Source organism: Patella vulgata, chromosome 8 (assembly GCF_932274485.2).
Source record: "Patella vulgata chromosome 8, xgPatVulg1.2, whole genome shotgun sequence".
Taxonomy (NCBI): domain Eukaryota; kingdom Metazoa; phylum Mollusca; class Gastropoda; family Patellidae; genus Patella; species Patella vulgata.
This window is the reverse complement of record NC_065886.2, coordinates 21,033,739-21,059,873: the sequence shown is the minus strand read 5'-3', so window position 1 is coordinate 21,059,873 and position 26,135 is coordinate 21,033,739. Positions and strand designations below refer to the sequence as shown.

The following is a 26,135-nucleotide window of genomic DNA, read 5'->3' as shown; positions in this document are numbered from 1 at the left end:
CTGGCAATAGCGAATTATAGGATTAATAGGATTATTCTTTAACAAGGTAGGACTGTTTATCGATACCATCTATTTTAAGGCTTTATTTTAATACATTTTAAAAATATAACTTGAAAATTTGCAATTGCAACTTTAAAGTCAATAGAATGACAACTTTGGCCTGTAGAGCGTAAACAAAAATATTCAAAGAGGTCTGGCATTAATTATCCGATATTGGATTGACATTAAACGCTGTGTATGAATTTAAAGTCTATCGGATGATAACTTTGGTCTGTAAAGCTTCCACAAGATTTTTCAAAATGATCAAGGGCTATAACTCTGGCATTAATTGTCGGCAATCAGTGAAAATCAAGAGGATTCTTCGTCTCATGACCTTCTACACTGTGTATAAATTTAAAGTCAATCGGATATTAACTTTAGCCTCTAGAACGTCCACAAGTAAAAGACAAATAGGGGTCACAACAATATACTACCACCATTGCTTGTAGACGCTGGACTGACAGTTGGACGGGGGTGTCAACAATAAAATTCCATTTAAAAGCGTAACATTTTAAATAAAGAACAATTGGTTCATGTTTCATAACCAGTTTTTATTCACAACTGAACTCATTTTCACACTTTCTATTTTGTTCCGAGAACAATCTGATACCAGCCACATGACAGTACCACACTTTTCATTTAGTTCTTCATTTTCAATTCACTATGCAGTCAGTCGAAATTTATGATACAAGATGTATAGGTACATAGGACTACACAAGACAAGATAACCTGTAGCTCATCGTTTAATAGGTAACACATTACACCTGTAAATATATTTATTAAATCAAGTATTCATTTATTTATTAATGCATGTATCAAATGGTATGTACTAACTGAAATAAAGGAAATGATACCGACAGTAATTACATTTCCATTACTCATTACTTTTGAAATCTTCCATTACACATTACATGGCCATGACTTCAAAACATGTAATGATTACATTCCATTACCATCACCCTAGCCCTGGATACTGTCACATGTTAATTACATATCATATAGTTTATTTCAAAAGTCTCAGAAAAAAAGAAATTTATAAGTTTGGATCTGAAATAAATTTCATCCAAATCATGTCAGATGCACATAATATGATGTGTAATATAGGGAGGATGCTATTCTCTGTAATATAGAGAATAATATAGGCAGGATGCCATTCTCTGTAATATAGAGTGTAAAATTATTCATGCAAATGTTGTATGGTTTGTGGTCTCTGCTCATGTGGCTTGTCACAAACACACCTGGAATCAATAACCTTGACCACAACCATCTCATTATCAAATGGAATACAGTATATCCCTTAAGAGTTACATACCCTAATAAACCTTTTCCTGACCATTTATCAGGTTTAACTGATAATTTAACTAATTCACCATCTCTTAACGCTGTAATGTGTAGGGGTTTCTGTTAAAATAAAACATATCGTGAGTAACAACAGAACTGAAAGTTTATATACAGCGCTACATTGCATTGTTCTTAAGGTACTTATAGTTTTGTATTTTATTGTAAACAGATGGGGTTTGTGCCAAGTATTTCTTTAATTTTATTCTTTTTTATTGCTGACGGTAGTACTGAGAACATCAATCAACAGGATCTCACTTTAATATTACAATGTTGTTGGATCTGATTTCAAACATACATTATAGTCAATTACCTTAACAGTATATATAGCAACAGACTGCTAAAGGTGACTCTGTCAGTCTTACAACTAACAGGGGGGGAGAGAGAGAGAGAGAGAGAGAGAGAGAGAGAGAGAGAGATGGGGTTTAACCTCCACTCGACACAAACTAGGTCATTTCTGGGCTAACACATGGTTCAATTTTATTTAAAAAATTCGCTTTCGAGTAGTGGTCTCTAGCAGTGGGAGGAAACCGGAGGACCCGGGGACAGGCAACCCTACTCCTTGTCACGCACAACTGGGGAATCGAAACCATGCCAGTTGACTCAATGACAGACCTTATGATAGAGCGCACACGTGCTAACCATTCGGCCATCCAACACCCCCTTACAACCTAACACAATTCAATATAAAATAATGGTGTGACACGTTTATATAATTTCCAATAATCTCGTCAATGCTGAACAAATTTTAAAATTCATTAGAAACTCAGCATAACCAAAACCCGATATTATTTTACGGTTGAATACACACCCCTTTACTATGTTGTACCACTGTACCAATACATGGTAAGCCTGTAAAATTTTCTTTCATCACCGAACCAAACTTAATAATTTCATCTCCGACTTGTATACCCTTTATATAAGCAAAAGAAAATAAAACAATCAGAAATGTTTATCATTTATTAAGCTGGAAATGACAATTTAAGTTCTATCCAACAGGTGACTTCTAAAGTGGCATCTGACATTTTTAATTTTCTTTGAGTCAGACATGTATTAATAAATAGATCATATTAAAAGTTCTTTTGTGAAAGGAATATATCCTTAAAGGCCTAATATTCAAGATTAAATGGCAACTACAGATTTTCAGTCCATAAGGTTATACGTTAAAAAGTACTTTTGACAAGAAATCTGTCCAAAAATTATAAACATTGATCAATCCTACTGTATAGCCTATAGCCATCTTAGAAAATCTGACGAAAAAACGTATTTGTATCTTTGAACATCGTGGTCACGCTGTCGTCTAAACTAGATTCTAAAAAAGGAAAATGAAGCTGTGGTGTGTAAAAATACCCTGAACCTACCCCATCAGCAGCTGGTGAACCAGGATCTAATCTGTCAACTATTAAAAATGGCTCTTGTTCTCTAATTGGTTTATTAACAGAGATTTCCATTGGTTCATTTGTATTCTGTTTTTCTCTAGCTTGCGCATGAATCTCATATAATGTCTCTTCTATTTCTTTCATTAATGCCTTATGGTCATTCTGTAGACCTGAAATATTAAAATTTGTAAAATTTCCAGCAAGATATTCGTCACTTACACAGACTGGAAATAAATTAAAAACTTTAACTATTCATGATCCTTTTATTGTCATATTAAATGATTACCTCAGGATCTTTTGATTTGGGTGAAAACAGATTATTAAATTGGATTGACCTGATTTTCAAGCTTTACAGTAGATGCAAATATTATGTTGGCATAATCTGCATCATGTCCCCTGTCCTGTGGACCCTTGATTGGACAATTTAAAGTTATTATTATTATATTAAGCGAATGTCTATCTGTTAAATAATTTTGAGCTTGCATTTGATTTAAACTAAAAGTGGTCATAGAATGAAAATATAAGCTTACATATTATATTATGTCTGGCATGTCGTACACTATAAACATCAATATCGTTCCGAGGAAAACCTTGACTATCTACCAGTGGACCATCCAATCCAACTCCTTGTTGCTGTGAAAATAAGATACAAGCTATCATTTATTCTTTTTAGGGTTCCACAGTGAGAGTCACGTCTGGCTGGAGGGGGCATGGTTGGACGAATGGTTAGGGCGTGAGTGTTGTATCATAAGGTCTGTAACCGAGTCAACTGGCGTGGTTTCGATTCTCCTGACAGTATCTAAAATTAAAAAAAAACTATCAGGCACTCCTGCATTGCCAAGATAGCCTAGCCATTTTAACTTCCAATTAATGAGTTATAGAAATGTTCATGGTTTTCAAAGTAAGCCAGTGGTAGGATTTTCAATAATTAGGTGAGACTATGGTTACTGCATGGACCTTATTAATGTCCATGTTATTGTTAATATATTACACAGAATTCATCACACTGATCAGTAGTGAATATTCGGTAGGCTGCTACAATCACTGAGAAGGATGCGACTTAATGAGTCCCAAATATTAACTTTTTTCCTCCGAAAAATTAAATTCTAAAACATTTTTTTTATGTATTAGAAAAATAAATAAAGAAGTTTGAAGTATTTGTAGGTAAAAATTATTTCCCATTTAGTGTAAATGGGTATTAAAATGGGTAAATGGCACCATTTTGCCCGAACCAGTAACGTCTTATGTAAACAATACACGCACCATTGAGTCAATGATTGACACCAGGTGATATGACGTCACATGTTGAAGGCAGTCATCTTTTACAGGGATATTAGAAGACTTTCGTAATACTCCGTGAAACAGAGTGAGAATTCATTTGGACGCTACCATAGTCCAGGGGAGACAACTCCATAATTAATTCACCTGAGGACCAAAATCTTATTACGCAAAAAAAAATGTTATTTTTTTTCCAGTTCAATTTGAACTATGTAGACATTACAGTATATCAAATTCACTTAAAGAAATGGACAAAAGTATAAATGTCATTCAGAAATATCTCCTTATTTGCTAATTATATGCATTACACGACGTAAACATTTCTATTTTGATTGGTCTTCATTAGACGCTACCATAGTCCAGGGGGGACAACTCCATAATTAATTCACTTGAGAACCAAAATCTTATTACGCAAAAAAAGTTATTTTTTTTTCCAATTCAGTTTGAAATATGTAGACATTACAGTATATCAAATTCACTCAAAGAAATGGACAAAAGTATAAATGTCATTCAGAAATCTCTCCTTATTTGCTAATTATATGTACTACACGACGTAAACATTTCTATTTTGATTGGTCATCATCGTCACCCCCCAGATTGGTAGTATTAGTAAACATGATCAGCAGGATGACGCTGAAAAAATGTCTAAATTGTCGTGACAGTTTTTCTTAAACATTCACAAATGCGCATTCTTATTACCGAATCTAAAACTTCTGTTAATTCTGCAATTTCCTTCTCTAATTCATCCCTTTTCTTCGTTAATTCTTTCATTTTCTCCATGGGGGACGCCATCTTGGTTAATTACAAATTTCATCTAAAACTATAAATACATATTTCTGAAACGAAATTTGTCAGATTCTTTAACTCAAACTGACTAATTTAGCGAAAACCCATGACTTGAAGATGTTGATGAATTTAAGATATGGGTCTGAATTCTTAGTTTTATTTCAAGGATATCATCCAGTTTGGTCTATAAAAACTTCTCTGATGCTTTTTGAAAAACAACCTCAAAAACAACTGTTAATTTGAGAAAGCCTAAAAATTGTTTTTTTTAGATGTTTCATCACTTGGTCCTGGTAACTAGGCATACATGGTTTAGCTCAGTCAAATTACTGCCGAAAACTGAGGTAGTGTGTATAGAACCATGTCCCAAGTACACAGTGAATACATTTCAGCTGTTGGAGAAGGGCTGAATTTTTTTTATTATTCATTGAGCATATAGCATTGCAATCTGAAATCCCCTTTTCACTTGTATGTCACTATTCGTAGGTTTGAGAGAATTCAATTCCAAAACATCAAATTGAGTATCCAAATTCCGGTTCTTGTTTTACTGCTTTGAGATTGTGTGTAGGTGGGACCTCATGTATGTCTTTATCCACTGATCGAACTATATATTATAAGACCAATTTTGTTTTAAACATAGACTTGACTGAGATATTTAGAAGGATGATTGTATACAGAAAGCACTGAGGACTCTGGGGTGAGCTTTGTCCTCTCAGCAGAATATATCTTCAGCAATATTCTTTTTTAGGTAGCCTACTGTAGACCTTTCCATTAATATCCAAAACTCTTAAAAAGTAAAAAATAAAATAAACACAAAAATACTATTATTTATTACTCTAAATTTGATAGATCACACTTACTAATGGCACTAAAACATTTATTTCCATAATAGATTACATTGTTGCTAATATAATTTTTAAAAATAGAAATATCCAGTTGTAGCTAAGTCTTTATATCATATCTATCATAAATAGTTTCTACAACTCATTTGGCCTTTAAATTAACAAATTAAGACCCTGGATGTGACATCATCTGGGTAACTGTCACCCACTGACCTGTGTTCTAAAGAATCTGTAATGGTTGTACCACTCCTTTAATGAACTGGTAATTTGTACAAGTGCCAGTGCATGCTATTGACTCAATGCTGCAACTTCTTCAGAATCATCTAAGTATTCCTGAACTTCCGGAGCATTTCCAAGAATCACTGCTAAAAGTTTTTCAAATGCAAGTGGATTATAACTATGGTAATAGGTATTTTTATATTCCTCCCCACGCCATGGCTGGGGTAACTGTTTCTGGAATAATTGGTTTCCGCTGTCAAACCACACAAAGTTTTTAACACCTTGTTGAGATGAGAAATCAGTGGTATTAAGTTGGAAGAAAGTAAAGTTGACGGTGGTCTGATTCATGTTAACACACTGTACACAAATAGGTTTCGGTAAATTTTGTTCATTCTGAAAAAAAAGAATAAATACCAAATTCAATGATTATATTACATGTATATGTCACATTGACAGACAAAATATTTGTCCATTTGTAATCAGTCGATCAAAGCTAGTTAGAGAAAATCAAAATATTTTGAAATAAAGAAATGTTTTTCTCCATCCATTCTCTACAAAATATTTTCATTCCCCAATCAACTTCCACTAAATGATGTCATTCATTTTCCAACTTTTACATATTTTTTTATCCCTGTACAACATCCACAAAAAGATTTCATTCCCTGTCAGAACTTCTACAAATTGTTTTCATTCTTCGACCAACTCCCATAAAATGTTTTCATTCCCCGTTCAACTTCTACAAAATGTATTCATTCATCATCCAATCGCGGAATACACAATTCAATTTTATCAGTTTTATTTATTGGTGTGGGTATGGACATGTTTTGATCATGATGATAGATGTAGTTATTTTACAATTAACCAATGAAGCTTCTATGTAAATATACTTACACCATATAATTTTCTAGCTTGTGTTACAGCGTAACCAAAACAGTTCAATAATGCCATTGCTTGGTTAGAATCATCCCTCCAGAAATTATTATTGATGAGAAATATTGTGTGCGGATGTGAATGGCTGAATTCTTTTTGAAAACCTGTAGTAATGGTAAAATATTAAGATTAACAATGTGAAATTGTTATATACAAGCGTATTTGAGGCCAATACCTGGGGATGAATAGCATGGTTTTCGGAGAATGATGTTCCACACTTTAGTAGGGCAGGGTCAATTACAAGGGATGAAAAAGGCATAGCCTAATGTAAACCCTTCCTAAATACAGCAGTACTACAAAGATTTGTATGTGAATTCCTCTAAGGAGTGGTATCAGATGTTCTACAAGGAGTAAGCCTGAACCTTGATTTCAGAAGCTGAAAGCCACTGGGGTAGAACATTACTAAAGATAGGTTGCCAGGCAACAAAACATACGCCCACAGCAGCTAAATCGTCCGAGCAGTTGACAAGGGTTGTCACATATTTATTCTTTTGTAGGTAATTAGGGGAATTTAATAGACAATTTCATACACATGACATTATAATTTTTGTTGTTTGAAGGTTCACAAGGTTCTAAAAACTAAAACAAGGGCCGTAACTCTGGAAGCAATCTACAGAAATTGTTCAAATTCGACAGGCTTTTTTCGTTTTACTAATTCAAATAATGCATATAAATTTCATACAGATCGGATGATAACTTTTGTTGTTCGAAAGTTCACAAAGTTCAACAAAGTAAATCCCGGGCCATAACTCTAGACGTAATTGACGGAAATTGCTGACCTTCAATAGGCTTGTTCGTCTTCATTTCACTAATTTAGGTGATAACTGAAACTCAATAGGCTTGTTCATTTTAAATGATACATATAAATTTCATACAGATTGGATAATAACTTTTGTCGTTTACAAGGTACAACAAAGTGAAACAAGGGCCATAACTCACGGCGTGATTAACGCAAATTGCTGAAATTCAATAGGCTTCTTCATTTCACTAATTTAAATGATGCATATCAATTTCAAACAGATCAGATGTTAACTGGTCATTAGAGCGTTCACAACATTCAACAAAGTGAAACAAGGGCCATAATTCTAGATGTAATTAACGGAAATTGCTGAAATTCAATAGGCTTCTTTGTTTTACTAATTTAAATGATGCATATAAATTTCATACAGATCGGTTGATAACTTTTGTCGTTAGAGCGTTCACAAGGTGCAAAAAAGTGAAACAAGGGCCATAACTCCAGAAGAAATGAACGGAAATTGCTGAAATTCAATAGACGTCTTCATTTCACTAATTTAAATGATGCATATCAATTTCATACAGATCGGTTGATAACTTTTGTCATTAGAGCGTTCACGAGATTCAACAAAGTGAAACAAGGGCCTAACTCTAGATGTAATATACGGATATTGCTGAAATTCAATAGGCTTCTTTGTTTTACTAATTTAAATAATGCATATAAATTTCATACAGATCGGTTGATAACTTTAGTCGTTATAGCGTTCACAAGGTGCAACAAAGTGAAACAAAGGCCATAACTCCAGAAGAAATTAACGGAAGTTATTGAAATTAAATAGACTTCTTCATCTCACTAATGCAAACAACATATATCAATTTCAAAACAATTGGTTGATAAATGTAGTCTGTAGAGTGTTCACAAGAAATTGTCGACAATGGACGGATGGACGGACGGACCGACGGCAATATACGACCACATTTCCATGTGGGCGTATAAAAATCATTCAATTCTGTTGACATTTTGATGGTTAGAGTACGCCTTGATGAACGATTTGCTAATCCTTTGCCAAATTTCGGCATGGACCATGTGGCCAAATATGTAAATAAATGTACTGTAGGCATACGTTGCTTTACAAACATTTAACACAATAAAGAGTTTATAAAGATGATTACCTGCGATATTCTGGATTCTGTAACAATTACGTTTGGGTATATTTATAAGAGGCGATAAAGGATACATGTTGAGTAATTTCTGATTGACACTTTCATCTATTTTATCTTCTCCTTCAAATGCTTTCATTGGTTGATTTGACATAAGTAGATATTTAGCATATGCTTCAAAAATCACTAATTTACCTGTTATGAAGAAACCAAATAATTAAAAGTCAACAACAGCATATTTTGAACCTTGTGGATAATAGATTAAGTAGCAGTATATCCTGTTACTGTAACATAACAAGATAGGTTGCCAGGCAACAAAACATACGCCCACAGCAGCTAAATCGTCTGAGCGGTCGACAAGAGTTGTTGTATATTTATTCTTTTGTAGGTAATTAGGGGGCATTTAATAGTCAATTTCATACAGATGACATTATATTTTTCGTCGTTTGAGGGTTCACAAGGTTCTAAAAACTAAAACAAGGGCTGCAACTCTGGAAGTAATCTACAGAAATTGTTGAAATTCGACAGACTTTTTCGTTTTACTAATTCAAATGATACATATCAATTTCATACAGATCGGATGATAACTTTTGTCGATCGAACGTTCACAAGGTTCAACAAAGTAAAACAAGGGCCATAACTCTAGAAGTAATTGACAGAAATTGCTGACATTCTTCATTTTACTAATTTAAATGATGCATATGAATTTTATATAGATTGGGTGATAACTTTTGTCGTTCAAGCGTTCACAAGATTCAACAATGTGAAACCTCTGCACACCACACTGTCTCAAATTAAACCTTTCGTTAGATTTTTTGTGATCTGACTGCAATTCTGGAGAATCAAGCATTTTGTTCACCTTAGATTAGCAGAATATTTTTTCTATAGACTATGACAAAGATGTAAGAGCTGACCGTTCTTGTTGTAACAGTTTAAAAATAGATAAGGAAAATGAATATATTGCAAAATTCGGGGTACTTACCTTGATAATAATAATGAGTACCAAGATAAGCATCTGGTATTAAACGTAGATCTGATAATATACTAGGAAATTGATTACCAGTTGACTGACATAGTCGAATTAAATTACGCATCAAAATACCACTGAAATAAAAGATATAATTTCATTCTGTAATATTTCTTACAACAAAATACAATCTTATAATCACACTATTCCAGGCAAAATGGCAAATATAGATTATCAGATGATAATGATGATACTTACATTGAACGTTTTTTGGGTATACCATATTCTCTAGTAAATTTATAACCAACATTGGCTGTGTCGATACGTTTAGGTAATGGCTCTTTAGATGGGTCCCATTTCTGTGACTGCATAATATATCTCTGTATTAATTTATCCTGAAAAATTCAATAATACGGCCATTAACATCAAACAGTGGGAGCAATTTTGTTAAAATATATTTTTAATCCTTTCCTGGTTTATGTAATTATCAGCGTCTCCATGGTTCAATACAAGATCTTTACAGCTGACCCGTCGTTTTTTTAGTTTGAATGGCACTAAATGACTGAATTCTATCTTAGTCTTAGTGGTTGTCATTTAGTTTTTAAGTTTGTTTTTGTATGTGGTGCAGTCATCCTGCACATACTAATTATCTAAATTATATATTTTACCTGATCCTGAGCTTGAAATCGACCAATAAGTGGTTTTATTGTGTCGGGAAATCCATTAAATGATAAAGATTTAGTTAAAATACAAGCTTGTTTGGAACCTAAAAAAACAAACAATAAACAATATTTATACTAACTTCCTCAAAAGATTTCTATATAATTTTACCATAAATCCTGAAAGCCCCACACAAAATGATTGTTAAATAAATTTAAATAAATAAATGTTACAAAAAATGAATACGACCATACAACAGCTGTCTCAACTGCAGCATATCCGCAAGGAAAACTTGGATGTTGAAGAAATTTGATCAGGATCTAGGATCCTTGAAGAAATATAATCTCCAGGGTTCATCAGTTCATCCTCTTATGACCCCACTGCTTCACAAGAAACTTTTTACACTGACCCATGCTTCAAATATGTATTCCAGTATGCCAACAGTGAGTAAGATCCCATTCCATTTTATTTACCTTCCATTATTCTGCCACCTCTAGTATACACATAGGCTGGCTCCTCATTATAATTTGGTAATTCTGTAATAGATGGACGAGATTTAAACTGGAGATCATCAGGAACAGGGGGTACCCATGGTGCTGGCGGTTCCTCAACATTAGGATCAACTATTTCAAGACCTGTACAAAATTAAATTCAAAAGAGTTTAACTTCAAAAGACTTCAAACAATCAAATGCATTCTCACTGACTTATGTGTAACACCCAAAAAGTGATTGACCTGAATTTGTTGACATTATGAACCATTTTGGGTTTTTTTTTGAGTAAAATTACTTTTGATTGTGTATGGCCTTACACTTTAAACCTTTATCTAACCTTTATTCTGGCATGTTGGGTTTTAATAGGTGAAGGGTATTCAATTTAAACTGATATGGGAGATTTAACATTTAACTTTTTAACATAAAGGAAACTGCCTTCAAATTGTATTCGAACTGATGAATTACATGCAAGGTCAAACAAAAATCAACCCGATAATCAAAGTACCTCCTCTAGGTATGAGATACCTTAAGACGAAAGGTGAAATATTTACTTTTTAATCCAACTAAAACATACTGCTACATGGTCATGTACTCTACTTCATCAGAAATACCAAAATGGTGGCTGTGTATTTAACACTAACAATAAAATGGAATGCATTACACAATCTGTGTTAAAAACGAGCGTACTATGGACCAGGAAATGATCATGATGTTTGAGAGCTCTCCCTCATTCAGGTACACACACTTTTAATATACAGGTATTGTTCTCTGCATATACATGTACACCTATCACTCTGTAAAGACAGTATTCGTAAAGCTTTCTTTAACAAAGGCTGACACAGTTATGACGTCATAACTTTGTTCTGAGGATGAAATTCAAAAATCTAATTCATCAAATCGATGCAGAATTGTTAAAAGAAGAATCATGACATTTTTCATGTCAATTGTCCTTGAATTGGCAGAGCCTTAGGCTTTTTCGAAGAGCATCACCCCAAGAAGAAGAAGAACAACAACAAGATGAGTAGCGGTTAGCAACCAGTTCCTGGTCCAGAAAACAGGCCACAGGATAGTAGATGACAAGTAGAAATGAAATGGGGTTTAACGTTCTACTCTGACTGGACTAATGAAGATGGGATGTACATGTAGCCAGTTTTACTCTTTTAACACAGAACAATGCCTTGCCCTTAAATCATTTTAAAAACAAAAGTGAAGGAAACACTTGAGCTAAAGTACAATACTGATCTGAGGTAAAATACCATATCTAAGATTAAAAACTTATTACCTACCACTATCCAAAACAGCCTGAGGTATGATTGGTGGTCGGTCTGGGAAACTTCCTTTATGTTTCCACACATTTTTTAACATCAGTCTTTTGTTGTGTTTTAGTAATGTGCTTGTAAACTTCATTTTTAGTTATTTGGAAATCTATGATAATAAAGTTCTGGAAATATCCCACCAAAAACTGAAATGGAAATCATTTTCAAATAGTTTGAAAGTACCATATAGTCATATACATGTAGTTTTTGTTTTTAGGTGAATAATAAAACCATAAGATAAGACTCAAGATTTTGGATGAGGACAGTACCGTATCATAAGAAAGCTAAATGATTCATTTTGGAATTGAAAATTCCTGTCAAAATTTACCCAAACTAACATAAAGAGCCCGATTTTTCTGACTGCACTGGCTAGGGAAAGAGTCAATCTGATTATTGGAGAAAGAGTCAGATAATTATCAGATTATGTTGTAACCATTTTAAACATGTAACCAACTACAGTTGACCCCAATGTTGATGTTTCTTTCTGTTGGTTTATTATGCACAATAGTCATTCAAAAGGGAAATAAAAAACAAAAATGACTATATAATTTCCCATATTATTCCGTGTTTTGAGATACATCATGTAGAGTACATGTACATTGTAAAGACTGAAATAGGCTAAAAAGTGCCAGCAAGTAATATGTTAGATGTAAGACTTTATCTTATATGCATTAAATGTTTCCTTGTCATTCAAAAATGTTAGTAATCAGCCAGTAGTCGAGAAGTACGTGTCATTTCACAAAGGTGGGGGGTGAGTGGGGGCGGTGGATGGCCGAATGGTTAGCGCATGCACGTTGTATCATAAGGTCTGCCATTGAGTCAACTGGCATGGTTTTGATTCCCCGGTTGTACCTGACAAGAAGTAGGATCACCTGTCCAACCTTGTGGGTTTTCTCTGGATCCTCCGGTTTCCTCCCACTGCTAAAGAACCCTACGCGCAAGTGAATTATTGAAATAAAAATTCAACCATGTGTTAGTTCCTAAATTACCTAGTTTGTGTGAAGTGGACGTTAAAGCCCATTTCTCTTCCTCTCATTTCACAAAGGGATCTAGCCTACACCACTTGGGATGGGTTTGCGTATTAGTCACGCTTTAACACTATTTGTGCCATGTTTTACAGATACATATGATAAGGAATACCATCTAGTCATTCAGACGGTATGAAAAAGTAACTGTACATGTTGGCGTGCACATGAAAGAATCTGTGATATTGAAAGTTGAAACTCTAAATTAGCCTGGTTGGTGTAGAACAGTAGAGACTTTTAATGCAAGTCATCCGTAAGTGCAATGTACTACGTTGTTACGGTACATGATATGTATGTATGTAGCTAGTTTCTTTCGAAACGGTGTGTGAGACGAGACGACATAGTCCGATCAGTCACCGTCCTGAATGAAACAACACTGCCAACAACTGTCAACTGCAGTGAGTAAATTCACGTGCAGACACCCGTCCCATGTGAAAAGAATACTAGAAGAAATGTATTACCTTTAAATGTTACTTTTATGTAATAATTAGGAGAAATCTCTAGACTTAATAAACTATTCAACAATTCCTGGAATAGAGAGACTCGAGAGACCGGCTCATCTATTTTATAGAAAATCGAAGAGGTTTCAAGGGCGCAGACATCTTGGATAAGGATACTTCGTTGGTGAAACCAATTATGAAAGTATTGACAAATCACAGTGCTACTTGGTCTTTTAAAACACACTGCCAACTACTATTTTATTTTAAGATTATGGTATTGTGATACTACTATGTGTTGTTTTTATTGTTTATCTATATTTCTATGCTTATGACCAGGACATGAATTTCCGTACAATAACTTCTCACTGGGTTGTTGTAAAATTTTGGAATCAATTTTAGAATAGCTAACAAAATAGTCAGAACTTATTATACCAGTGACACTGCCAATTCAAAAAGTCCCTTTTGCTAGAACTGTCCCATGGTGCCTGGCAAACAACATGTTTCCTGCATCGAAAAAGTCTCTTACCAAAGACTGAACAGTAATTCATAAAGTATCATCGAACCTAACTGTGACTGTGAGTGGGATCCAGGGATAAATAAAAATTTAAAAAATTGTGATCTGCTGGTCAGAATTGTAACAAATAATAAAAATGTACAGTAAATATTATGCAAATATTATATTAAACAGACTGTTTCAATATCCTATAACAATTTCACAGAGTTATTTGAGATATTGCAGTTTGACCATGCTGCAAGTCAAAGACATGTCTTGCTTCCAGAGTCAAAGAAGATTCATTCAAACCACAACAAAAACAAATTCGTTAGATGAAGACAGTGACCCTTTGATAAAGTACAAGTACCAATTTCCTAAGCGCAAGCCAAAGACCACTAATAATGTAGACATCAATGAACTTGTAACACAAGTGATACAAAAAGTTCATCTCATCGACAAAATGATAACTTCTATACCTAAAACCACCATTAAAAAGCAAGTTGAAATCATTCTTAACCTGGATGCCAACCCATCCATAATAGTAGAGTTTTTTTCAAAGAAACCATCATTTTTGAAAGCAGAACACCTCGGAATTTTGGTTGAAGGATTGAAAAAGTATGGATTGAAGGAAGGAGATATTTTTAAACTCTTATGCACTATTGACAATTTAGAGGAACTTAAAATGAAGAAAATTGAGACAACCTTCGATATTTTTAGGTCAGTAGGTATGGCCAATAATGATATAATCAAAACTTTTCTAAGGAATCCCAACATCGTTAGATTATCTTATAAACAGATATTAAACCGTGTTGATAGTTTAAAAGCCTTGTTTAAAACTTCAGATGTTTTAAGTCTGATCACTAGCACACCTGATATTTTATTTGACAGTATGGATGAAGTGACCAAAAAGTTTATGTATGTGCATCAAAATATGGGTGTAACTCAGAGACAAATGATGTACTCGTCTCTGTTTCAATGTAGATTACAACATGTGATCAACAGACACATGTTTTTAGAGCGTACTGGCTTTTTTACTAAGGAAATAAAGCAGAATATTGGAAGACTGAGTACCAATCCCATACTTCAAAATATTATTGACAATTCTGATGCAGATTTTGCTAAAATGTATGGTAATATGGATGTAGCAGAATATCAAGCATTTTGTAAATTACTAGCTAAAGAAAGAGCATTTGTCTCCGAAGATGAAATATGAAATATTAAAGGAGCATTGCAATATATTTCAGTGAATAAAACTGCTCAGTTGAATATAGAAGGCTCAGGGGACACTTTAATCTTGACTATCCAAAAAACACCAATACCTATTTTAAGGTCATTGGCCATTCTTTTATGTTTTGTCATTTTTAAACAAGTAATAGCATAGTATTAAAGTATCTGAAACTTTTTACATAGCTGTATTGAAATATTTAGAATATATATTAGATGCAAAAATTATAAGGTATTTTTGAAACCATAAATAACTTAATTGTCATTTCCATACAGAATCGTCTTTTGATGGGGTTGGAAGAGTACCTACATTCGTTTTAAAGATCTAGATTACTAGAATTATCTAGACAATATCATCAATAAGAAAGATTCCAAATACAAAGCTACAAAACTAGCACCCAGCGCAGAACAGATTGTCCACTTGTATCTAGCAAAGTGTTTAATGGTGGGGGTGGGGGGTCCACAAGACCCTTTGTTTCCGATAATGTAATAACGGTACTCTTGCTTCCTTGTCAAATGGTGAATGTTGCCACTGCCTCACTTCCATTCTGTTTGCAGCATTGTATAAAATTCTTGCTAGACAGTTATGAACCAGTTCCCCACAAATATTAAGGATAAGGTTGTGGGGTCCTGAAATACCCCTTGTATCCGCACAACGGTATAGCTTACAAATTTCTGTATTTAATTGACATTATTTGGAGACTAAAGGGAGACAAACTCAAAATATCACTGTGATCAGACCACAGTTTGTTTCTATATTGACTTCTATACATTCGTGATTTGCCCTAGCCTAATTAAATTTTAAAAATTGTCGTGAATTCCATGTCACAATCATCTAATTAAAATCTTAAATCAAATTGTTTAACAATGGTCCACGTGGGCTTCAGTCTCCATTTCGAATGGTTAAGTTCTATCAACAGCCAGTATTTATATTTTCTTTATTATCTGTCGAAATCCATGTACGAGTAAATGTGTTCAGTTCCTCATTCTTATTGTGCCCATCAAATGGTTGGCATTTAGAAAGGCGCTTCTTGGCAAAAATATTCTATTTAAGCATTTTGAATGTCACCCTGTTGGAATGGGAGGAGAAACCACGGTCTTGTGTACGTAAAATGGAATTCGAAATAATACTCTATGCCCACAATGCATCCGGGTAAACCAGAGCTGACAGTCAGAATTGTTTTGCTTTCCCTTTCCCCTGTGATCAGAGCCCGTTTTTGGCAAATTTCCCCAAATTGGGTCCCGCACTAGAAAGTGGCCCCGCAGTTCCCCAACTTAAAAATGTTTCAGACAATCTGGCAGCAGGGCTGCCAGGTGTGGCTATTTTCAGGTATTAATCAATTACTAATCGTGAAATAAAGCATAGTTGGCCTAAAATATGAATGAATATAGACCTAGTTAAAGTTATTCATATCCTGCAATGTATTCATATCCTATAACTTCCGTCCTCCCAAATTAGGCCCCGAATTATCTACAACCGGCCCTGTCTGACTCAATAGCCCTTCCCATATTTCGATCAATGTGTGTTTGTTGTTATTGCATATTAATGCATCGAATTAATAGTTACGAATTTAAAAACACTCATGAAATATTTATCTAAACCCAAAACCTTTTGTATGCTAAAAAGTAAAGTAAAAACTAGAATAAATTATGAGGTGAATCGTCTACTACGCGGATGATGGAATGGCTGGTGCTCGTATGGTACCTTGTCTGGTAGGCTTTGCATTTGTAAATTTTGGAACAGATTTGATGTCTAATTTTAAGCTAACAAGCCCATGTTGTGAGAAACAGCATGGTTTGCATGTATACGAACAGATTCACAGACACGTGGATGAATGGACGAATAAATTAAAGTGGATCGTCTGCCTGTCCGCCGTCTCCATCGTCACAATTTTTGGGACAATAATTATGTCTCAAGCTTGGCGTAGTTGTTAGCAGAATCATGGATGCATTGAGTGAGTTGGATGCTCAGCATTTTCTGCATAGGATAACTAGAGATAAGCACTTTCGTTGGTCGAGACATTGGTGCTAGGTCAGCATCTAACTGTTGACTTGAGTTCAGTGATGAACTTTTCCTTTTGAACACAAAAACCCCGCCTCTAATAGAAGTAGAATGTTCAGACTTGTATATTAATTTCTTATGTAATAATGAGTATCGTACTTTGTTTTACTACATCATTCATTAACGTTGATACTAGATGAATTTGAAATCATAATTAGTATTCCTTGGTGATGAAACTTGGTAAATGTATATATGGTTTCATCACATATACCTTGACTACTTAAAATTCGAGTCGTCGATGATTTATTTATTATTTTTTGTATGACAAGAAGCCCAATACAAATCGGAATAGAAAATTGCAAACATCACCTTTACTATGAACAAAGCTAAAACAAAAAGGGCAATAGCGGATTCAACAATTTATTATGTTTCTGAACATTAAATAGAACATCTCAAATATCATGCATTCTTTCACAACATAGGCATATAAAAATCGCTCATCCCTTGCTTTATGAACATTGCAGTACTTTATACAATTAATGACCAGAAACGTGTATACCAAGTACCTTCATCTTCGATTTTCTGGAGTGATAATTTGTTTCGTAGAAAATATAGTAAAGAAAATATTTGAAAATGACTATACCTCTTTGATTTGAGTAAAAATGAAACTGTTTTTTTAAACGAATTTGGTGAGTTGATTTATTTTGCTAAATGGGTATCTGTTCATCTAATTAAAATTTTATCTCCTGTGTTCACATAACACTGATTTATATGTTAGCAAAGAAAGAAACTAAATGAGTAAACAAAGCATCCTCTGCTTTGTTTTTCCAAACGAAATTAGAAACGTGCAGAGTTTGTTTCATACCTGACACCAGGTCAATCATATCTAAAATTACATGTAGTAATAAACAAAGCAACTTCCGCGTAATCTTTTGAAACGAAATTTTATATTGTAGAGCTTGTCTGATATCTGACAGAGCACATGAGAACAACTCAATTCAACACTTAATTTTTACTGAAACCAAAGGAGATTGGCCCACTTGAGTAACTAGTAATGCTTATAAGTATAAAAAAAATTAAAAAATTAAAAAATCAAATTAATTTTGAAAATAAACTGTTCATACACACCGGTAATTCAATTAAATTTTATCAATATTATTTCCGACTGTTTTTAAATTTGAAAATACGGATGGGGGTAATTTTCTATGTTTACTAGTGTACGGACGTTTTGTGTGTAGGCCTGGATTTAACAATGCACGATAGAGATTTAACAGAGTTTAATAAATTACGAAGCGGGGCGGCGTTAACTTTCTCAATAAATGTGTGATTTTCTGTAGAGACGTTTTTATCTGTTGTAAGTGATTTTATCTATGGAAGCGAGGAACGTTTATCTCCATTAAGGGGGGTTGGATGGCCTAATGATTAGCGCGTATCAAAATGTCTGTCATTGAGTCAACTGGCGTGTTTTCGATGTCCATGTTGTACGTGACAATGAGTAGGGTCGCCTGTCCAACCTCGTGGGTTTTCTCCGGGTCCTCTGGTTTCTACCCACTGCTGAAGTAACATTGAACCATACATGTATTTTAGTCCCCAAATGACCTAGTTTGTGTCGAGTGAACGTTACCCCCCCCCCCCCCCTCTCTCTCTCTCTCTCTCTCTCCAGAGTCTGATTGTTCGATATCTTCATGAAGGTATCTTTACCTTTCATAGTGCTGGCTATAGAAGATCTATACTAGGAACGATATAGGAGGTAACTTGGCATATTTCCCTAAACTATTTTTACAGCGAAAAGCTTCTTTGACAATGGAAACGTCTTTAATGGTGTATTTCAATGACTAGTGGGGAAGCACCATCCATTGTCTTCAATTCCGCAACGTTTTTTTTTTCTGTATCGTCTCTTAGAATTGTTTTAATATCGGTCATCATTTTTGATAATTTTCATGGAACTTGAAATTGCAGTTTCTTATCAACGCCATTCCTTTGATATTTTGCCCTCGTTTAAGCCGTTAGTTAAAATTTCACTATCATTATGACTGTGGAGTCTTCCACCTCGACCGTCGAATGTTTCAAACGATGTGACGATGAATCAGCGCTACTGTAACATAATACATAAACTCATTTTATTAGAAATATACTTTAATCCTGGATAACATATTTACAGGTACAGATAATGCTGGATAACATATTTACAGGTACATATGATGCTGGATAACATATTTACAGGTACAGATAATGCTGGATAACATATTTACAGGTACATATGGTGAAATCTATCTGGCTCTTGTCCCTAGGTCTGCGAAGACCTTATTTCCGGGGTCCAAGGGCAGACCCCTTGCCTCATGGTCTGAGGGCAAGTTCTCTACGTCTCTCTCTGCCCTCGTCTTATCTTGTTTTCCAAACTAGGCTTATTTATATCGGCTATGGTATGCCATAGTTAATACCATTAGTAATCAGAACAATGAGACTTAATTATTAAGATTCACACATCCTATCTCTAGACAATATGTGTTAATGCTTGTTACCTAAATCTTATATCATAATATACTTGTCGGCTAAACATTGTTTGAACAACCCATCACATCTTACATAATACTATGTCATCAATCCCCACATATACAAATTAAATCTAACATGTACATGTACAACAAATAGTTCAAGTGCTTACATTGAATATGTAAAATAAACCATCATCAAAATACCCAACAGTATTTTGTAACATTTCCTCCTTCAACCACAAGTTTCAAATAGTGAAATATATGAAACATTTATGAAACGATTTGAAACAAAATATTAAAATAACCATATAACATAATGAAGTAATAAGACTTAAAAAAAACATATATAACCTAATAATTATTGTCAGTTCATTTTTAGTTCATTCAGAAAACTTCCACAGGAGACATCAAAATAACAGCCACAGATAGTTCGCAAAATTGTTAAAAATTAAACCTAAATGACACGCATATAACACCACAGGAACAATATTCGCACACAAAATTTTCTATAAACTTCACACGCGTAAATAGAAACACAATTAAAATATCCTAAACTTCGATCGCGTAAAAACACATGATCGGCATTAATCAAACACATTAATAATAAAAATATATTCTGGAACACACGACTCAAAATTAATACATCTGTTCGTAATATTATCCACCATGAAAACTGGCCAAATACTTCACGAAATGTACCATTATCCGCCATGAAAATATATTTTATCGCCGATAACTTCTTCAAATTACCATTATATTTCTTCTTATGGTACATGGGTAAATATCCCAAGACAAACATACGTCAGTTTGCAAATATTCAATTTTACCAATAAAATACATCCGTCATCCACCATTTGGATAAAACTAAACATCGATGCAAAAATATATAGTCGTCCACCATTTGGCTAACAGCAATCATCGATGAAAATTATTTTTTTAATCTAAATTGTTGTCCACCATTTTGGACGTTCTTCATACGTCGATAAAAATAATTAATATCAGTGTCCACCCTTTGGATACTCTTCAAACATTGTATTTTGTTGTTCTCCATTTTCGTCGTTGTGGGGTTAAACATGCTATCTTCTGCATTATGTACATTGATTTTAAACATTTTTTTTTTCTTACTCTTAACTGACAATTTTCGACGCGAATTTTAATTAAATGATTATTGCCAAACTCAAAATAAGTGAAGATTCTATAATGTGCTTTACGTAATATAAGCCAAAACGTATCTTATCGTTCAACGTTATTAAATCAATATTTCCTGAATCATATTTGTCTAAATATTAAATAAAAATTCATCTATATATCCGTATTTTGGCTAAATCTGCCTTAATCTCTGTATGTCGAGAAAATACTATTTTATTAGCTAATTCCGCTAATCTAAACCCACTAATCGGGTACAACAAACAAGGCGGTTTTACGCCGTTATAATATCTAGACAAATATTTCGAAGCTAAATTGTTCAGGAAATATAACTAAAAACAATTAACCGATCAGATCGAAGATTTCCTTTATAAGAGAAAAAAAAAATTGTGCACATTTTGAGAATATAATTTTATGTTCCATCATGACTAAATCGCCAAAATATAGTCATTACTATATTTATCAGAAGATAAAGACAAATCTTTTCTCTTTGTAATTTTAAATTGCCAGTTTTGTAAAATAAAAATATAGCAATCAAAGACATACCCAGATCCATTATTACTGTTGGCGATCTCGCCTTTTCTATTTCAGAGCTTGATCGTCGAGGACTGTAAAATATAATCGTCTAGTTTCTAGTTTACTTTTTAAGTTTCTTCTTCCGTTCATCGTCTAGTTGCAGGACTTTGCGTTGATCTTTGACCCATCTAAGGTTCGACTGGTCACGAACACCACTTATGAGTATGTGATAGAATACATAACTCTTTTTTATTAAAAAGATATTTTAATACTGGACAACATATTTACAGGTACAGATAATGCTGGATAACATATTTACAGGTACATATGATGCTGGATAACATATTTACAGGTATAGATAATGCTGGATAACATATTTACAGGTACATATGGTGAAATCTATCTGGCTCTTGTCCCTAGGTCTGCGAAGACCTTATTTCCGGGGTCCAAGGGCAGACCCCTTGCCTCATGGTCTGAGGGCAAGTTCTCTACGTCTCTCTCTGCCCTCGTCTTATCTTGTTTTCCAAACTAGGCTTATTTATATCGGCTATGGTATGCCATAGTTAATACCATTAGTAATCAGAACAATGAGACTTAATTATTAAGATTCACACATCCTATCTCTAGACAATATGTGTTAATGCTTGTTACCTAAATCTTATATCATAATATACTTGTCGGCTAAACATTGTTTGAACAACCCATCACATCTTACATAATACTATGTCATCAATCCCCACACATACAAGTTAAATCTAACATGTACATGTACAACAAATAGTGCAAGTGCTTACATTGAATATGTAAAATAAACCATTATCAAAATACCCAACAGTATTTTGTAACACTACTAGGAGATATGCACTGATAATTATCTATTGTTTGTGGAAATATGCTGGAAACAACCCGAGCTGTATTGGAGATGATGTTGTTAGGTAGCAGTGGAGTCCCGCTTGAGACTGGGATCTTCAGAGGTTTACCATTTGGATATTCATCTATACTGCTAAAGTAGAATTCGAGCCCAATCCATCATTTTGGTGTGTTTCGTATCCATTACGACTAAACTCTTCATGATTTTACAAGTAATATTTCCATCCATATTGGTACATGGTGAATATCCGTTCATATTACTCATAATGTCAATATTAAATTTGCTCTTATTGTTGCTTGTGCTGACCTTTTCGTTGGATCCAATAATTTGATCTCCTGGATTGGCCCGTGGATTAAAGTCTTTTATCTACTAGAGCTTTAACATTGGAGCCCAAACCTAACCTTCTTCACGTCATCAACAGACTGTGCTGTCTGATTGTATTTCTTGTCTTTATTTCTAGTACATTCGTACAGTTTCCGGTAGAAATCAGCCACTTTGTCGGCCTTCTCAACATTACCTTGTAAAATTGAAATACGGTCATCGTTTTTATAATGTAGATTGTCGATTATGTCTGAAATAGAAGATCCTCAAAAATATTCAAAGAATAATTAACTGAAGGTTGCGAAATTGGTGTAAATCATTAACAGCTATCAATAAATCTAGAAAGGAAATAGTATATCCACACAAAATCAAACGAATCATATATACATGTATCTTTTATTTTTAAAAAAATATACCTGTTCAGGTTATCAACTTTAATGCCGAGTTCAGCAATGGTTGATTTCATCTGATTGATGTATATATTTACATTTTCAACAACATATTGTGGTGATGAACCTGTAAATATGAAAAACATAGATATTTAAGATTATTATCAAAATGTTTATTTGTGTTTCTATTGGCTGTGGTATTAAACAAATATTAAACACACTCAGAATTGATCTCCTTAGATCCAAAACCAAAGGTACATACACACAGTCGAAAAAGTGCAATTAGATATCAATTACATATGCATTACATATGAATTACATATGATATACATATAATATACATATGATATACATATCAATTACATAAAAATTAAATATCAATAAAATGTAGATTTTATGAGACAAATCACTAGGAAAACAACTATAGATTATATTTGAATGACACTCGACAGCGCTTTATGCCTATGTGGTGAAAGAATCACAGTCGTCATTTTCCGCCAATAAAACAGCCGTGACGTCATTTGAGTTCTTCTGCTCATTACTAGAATATGAGCAAAAGCATAGAAATATATAAATATTTATATATTTCTATGCGCAGTGAACTCAAATGACGTCACGGCTGTTTTATTGGCGGGAAGTTACGACTGCTCGCGGAGAGCTTTAATTTAAAAATGTTCATTATCGTAGCTATGGTACTTGACAATCGAGACTATATCGTCAAACCTCAAAGACTCGTGACTGCGATCGGAATAAAGTAATTTGAATGAAATTTTCAGTATATATTCATTTCTCATTATCTATTTTTGAACTATTATAGCAAGAACGACGAGCCCTCAATTTACATCTTGCATAATGCTTGTTTAAGAAAATGGCTGGATTGTGGGATTAAGCTAACACACTAGCCATTCATTTATATTGGCAGAATTATATATCTGTTTATTTCTAGTATACGCAAGCTCTCGTCCAGTTCACCTATCACAAGAGGTTATCAACAACACACCAATGATTTCTGATGTAATTAAAGGGCTGCAATTGTTTTCATGATCAGAATTATCACTTAGACCGGTCTACAAATTGCCATGTCTAAATCGACAAGCAACTTTATATTTCTTCCGATAAGAAAAATGATAATATATATTTGTTGTTTTCACACGAGGCCCAAGACACGACATTTATCGCTCTGTCGAAATTGGACTTTAATCTCACAAATTCATCTTTGTCTATCTCCTCACGAAAGGTTGCATGGGACTTCGCATTTAAGGTACAAATGTTATCGGGCTGCGTCTATAGTTCGTCTCGGAGAACACAAGCGGACAGATAACTTAATATTGAGTTATGACATTAATGTAGTCGACCAATTTGCTGTTATTCGTCTGGTCAGGAGAACTAATTACAATCAGAAAATTTAATAAACGGTTCAGTGAAATACAATATTAACTAGATAAGCCTCATTTGTAAGTGTTGCTATTTTCCTGGGTTGCGAGAAAGGTTAAATTTTGTATTATAACGTCAACCATGATAGAGTTGTTAGTTGAGAATTTGCTTGACTGGTCGTTCCACTTAGACAACAAACCAAATTACCAACTTAATCATTGTCTAGTATACATAAAGTAGTACGATTTATTTTATAGTGTACAGTAAAGACATACACGAATTCTTAAGAGACAATGTTACGTTTCCTTTAACCACGAGTTTTAACAATAATGATATCTTAAAGGCGCTAAACTCTTTGATTTTGGTAAAAGAAGAAAAAAACGAAATCTGATTGAACGTCCGACTATTTTGCAGTGTGGCACAAGGGAAATGTTACCCGGAGAGTGGTGCAACGGCCCATTCGTATTTCAAATTCCAACTGCCAAGAGTTCTTTTACGTGCCATTCTAACGATTAGTCACTGTGTCTTGCTTATCCAGCGCCACTGACAAGCAAAAACCACACCGGAAGTTTCCGAGAAACTTTCTAGGCCAACGCGGGATGGAACCCTGGGCTGTAAATGTTAGTGATGGGGCAAGCGTAATCGGATATAAACATCAAATATAATGTCATCCCACAAAAGATTTCAATACACACAGAACCGTAGACCGTAGTACGTTACCCATAAATTCTCTCGCTGTCGTTTCAGTACGCAGTTCGCAAATATACAATTAGTAACAATCTTGGACAATCTCCAACCCAGAAAGGTGGTTACCTACCCAACACGCAATGTGCCGTACGCATTTTACAGACGCACGTTTACACAAGGATTCCTAGAGCTGCAGTAAGCTAGTCTTAGGCCACGAATCCATTTGTACGAAATTGAACAACTTAATTAAATGCATTTTTCGTTATGCGTATTAACATTAAACTGAAATGAACATAATGTGCTGCGTATCATGTTCTTCAAAGAACTGTCTGGATAACATTCCAATAGAGCACTACAATAATGTGGCCGAATTCCTATGTCGTTTGTATTGCCAGTGTTTAATAAGAACCGGTTTCTTAAATTGGTTGAATTCATAAACAGAAAATTCGGCCATTGTCCATTTCAGATTTCAATGTATAAGTATTTTACTGTCATAGAGATAATCAAATGACACAGTTTTTGTCCAATCTGAGATGTAGTCCCCGCGAGAAATTCCTACACGGCTGTCCAAGTAGTACAGTAATTGCAAGTGATTGTTGGAGATATAGTAGTGGAGAATAAGTACCTTGTTATGGACGGTCAGGATGAACATGGAGTAAATTAGATAGATAACTACTTACATACAGCCAACTGACCGAGTGGCAGTTTCCAAGCAATGAGGCTCATTGATATTCTCTCCACACCAACTTAACCAAGGTTCGATACATCTATACGCATAACGAGATAACGCAATTTTAGGCTTCGGCTATTGGCATTGGATTAACTTATTAAATGTATCATGAGGTCTAATCAACGTGCCATGTTCAATCCCAACAGACGTTAACCCTAACCGTGTACTACGCTGATTGCATTCCCCGTCTCGAATTTAGCCTCTTTTGTTAACACTATAGCCAATATGTCAACCTTGTTAAGGGAATTTCCTTTACACGCTCAGCTAATAAATCACATATATT

At 34.2% G+C, this 26,135-nt stretch overlaps 3 protein-coding genes and 1 long non-coding RNA gene across 4 annotated transcripts in view; 2 read left to right on the top strand and 2 right to left on the bottom strand.

The window, feature by feature from the left end:
• The window catches only part of LOC130014098 (uncharacterized), a 154,614-nt gene that overhangs the window by 49,736 nt on the left and 78,743 nt on the right, over window positions 1-26,135 (top strand). The window lies entirely within an intron of this gene.
• On the bottom strand, window positions 570-4,880 carry LOC126830268 (26S proteasome non-ATPase regulatory subunit 9). The gene is made up of 6 exons (XM_050560629.1): window positions 4,734-4,880; window positions 3,287-3,389; window positions 2,739-2,926; window positions 2,189-2,290; window positions 1,352-1,440; window positions 570-803 (listed from the first exon to the last, which is right to left on the bottom strand). The coding sequence occupies exons 1-6, from the start codon at window positions 4,824-4,826 to the stop codon at window positions 776-778; spliced, it is 603 nt and encodes a 200-aa protein (XP_050416586.1). The 5' UTR covers window positions 4,827-4,880; the 3' UTR covers window positions 570-775.
• Window positions 5,625-13,776, bottom strand: LOC126830266 (39S ribosomal protein L37, mitochondrial). Its single transcript, XM_050560627.2, has 9 exons — window positions 13,626-13,776; window positions 12,110-12,285; window positions 10,805-10,966; window positions 10,340-10,437; window positions 9,930-10,066; window positions 9,687-9,808; window positions 8,717-8,899; window positions 6,770-6,912; window positions 5,625-6,271 (listed from the first exon to the last, which is right to left on the bottom strand). The coding sequence occupies exons 2-9, from the start codon at window positions 12,228-12,230 to the stop codon at window positions 5,948-5,950; spliced, it is 1,290 nt and encodes a 429-aa protein (XP_050416584.1). The 5' UTR covers window positions 12,231-12,285; window positions 13,626-13,776; the 3' UTR covers window positions 5,625-5,947.
• On the top strand, window positions 13,987-15,590 carry LOC126830267 (transcription termination factor 4, mitochondrial). The gene has a single exon (XM_050560628.2). The coding sequence runs from the start codon at window positions 14,255-14,257 to the stop codon at window positions 15,308-15,310; it is 1,056 nt and encodes a 351-aa protein (XP_050416585.1). The 5' UTR covers window positions 13,987-14,254; the 3' UTR covers window positions 15,311-15,590.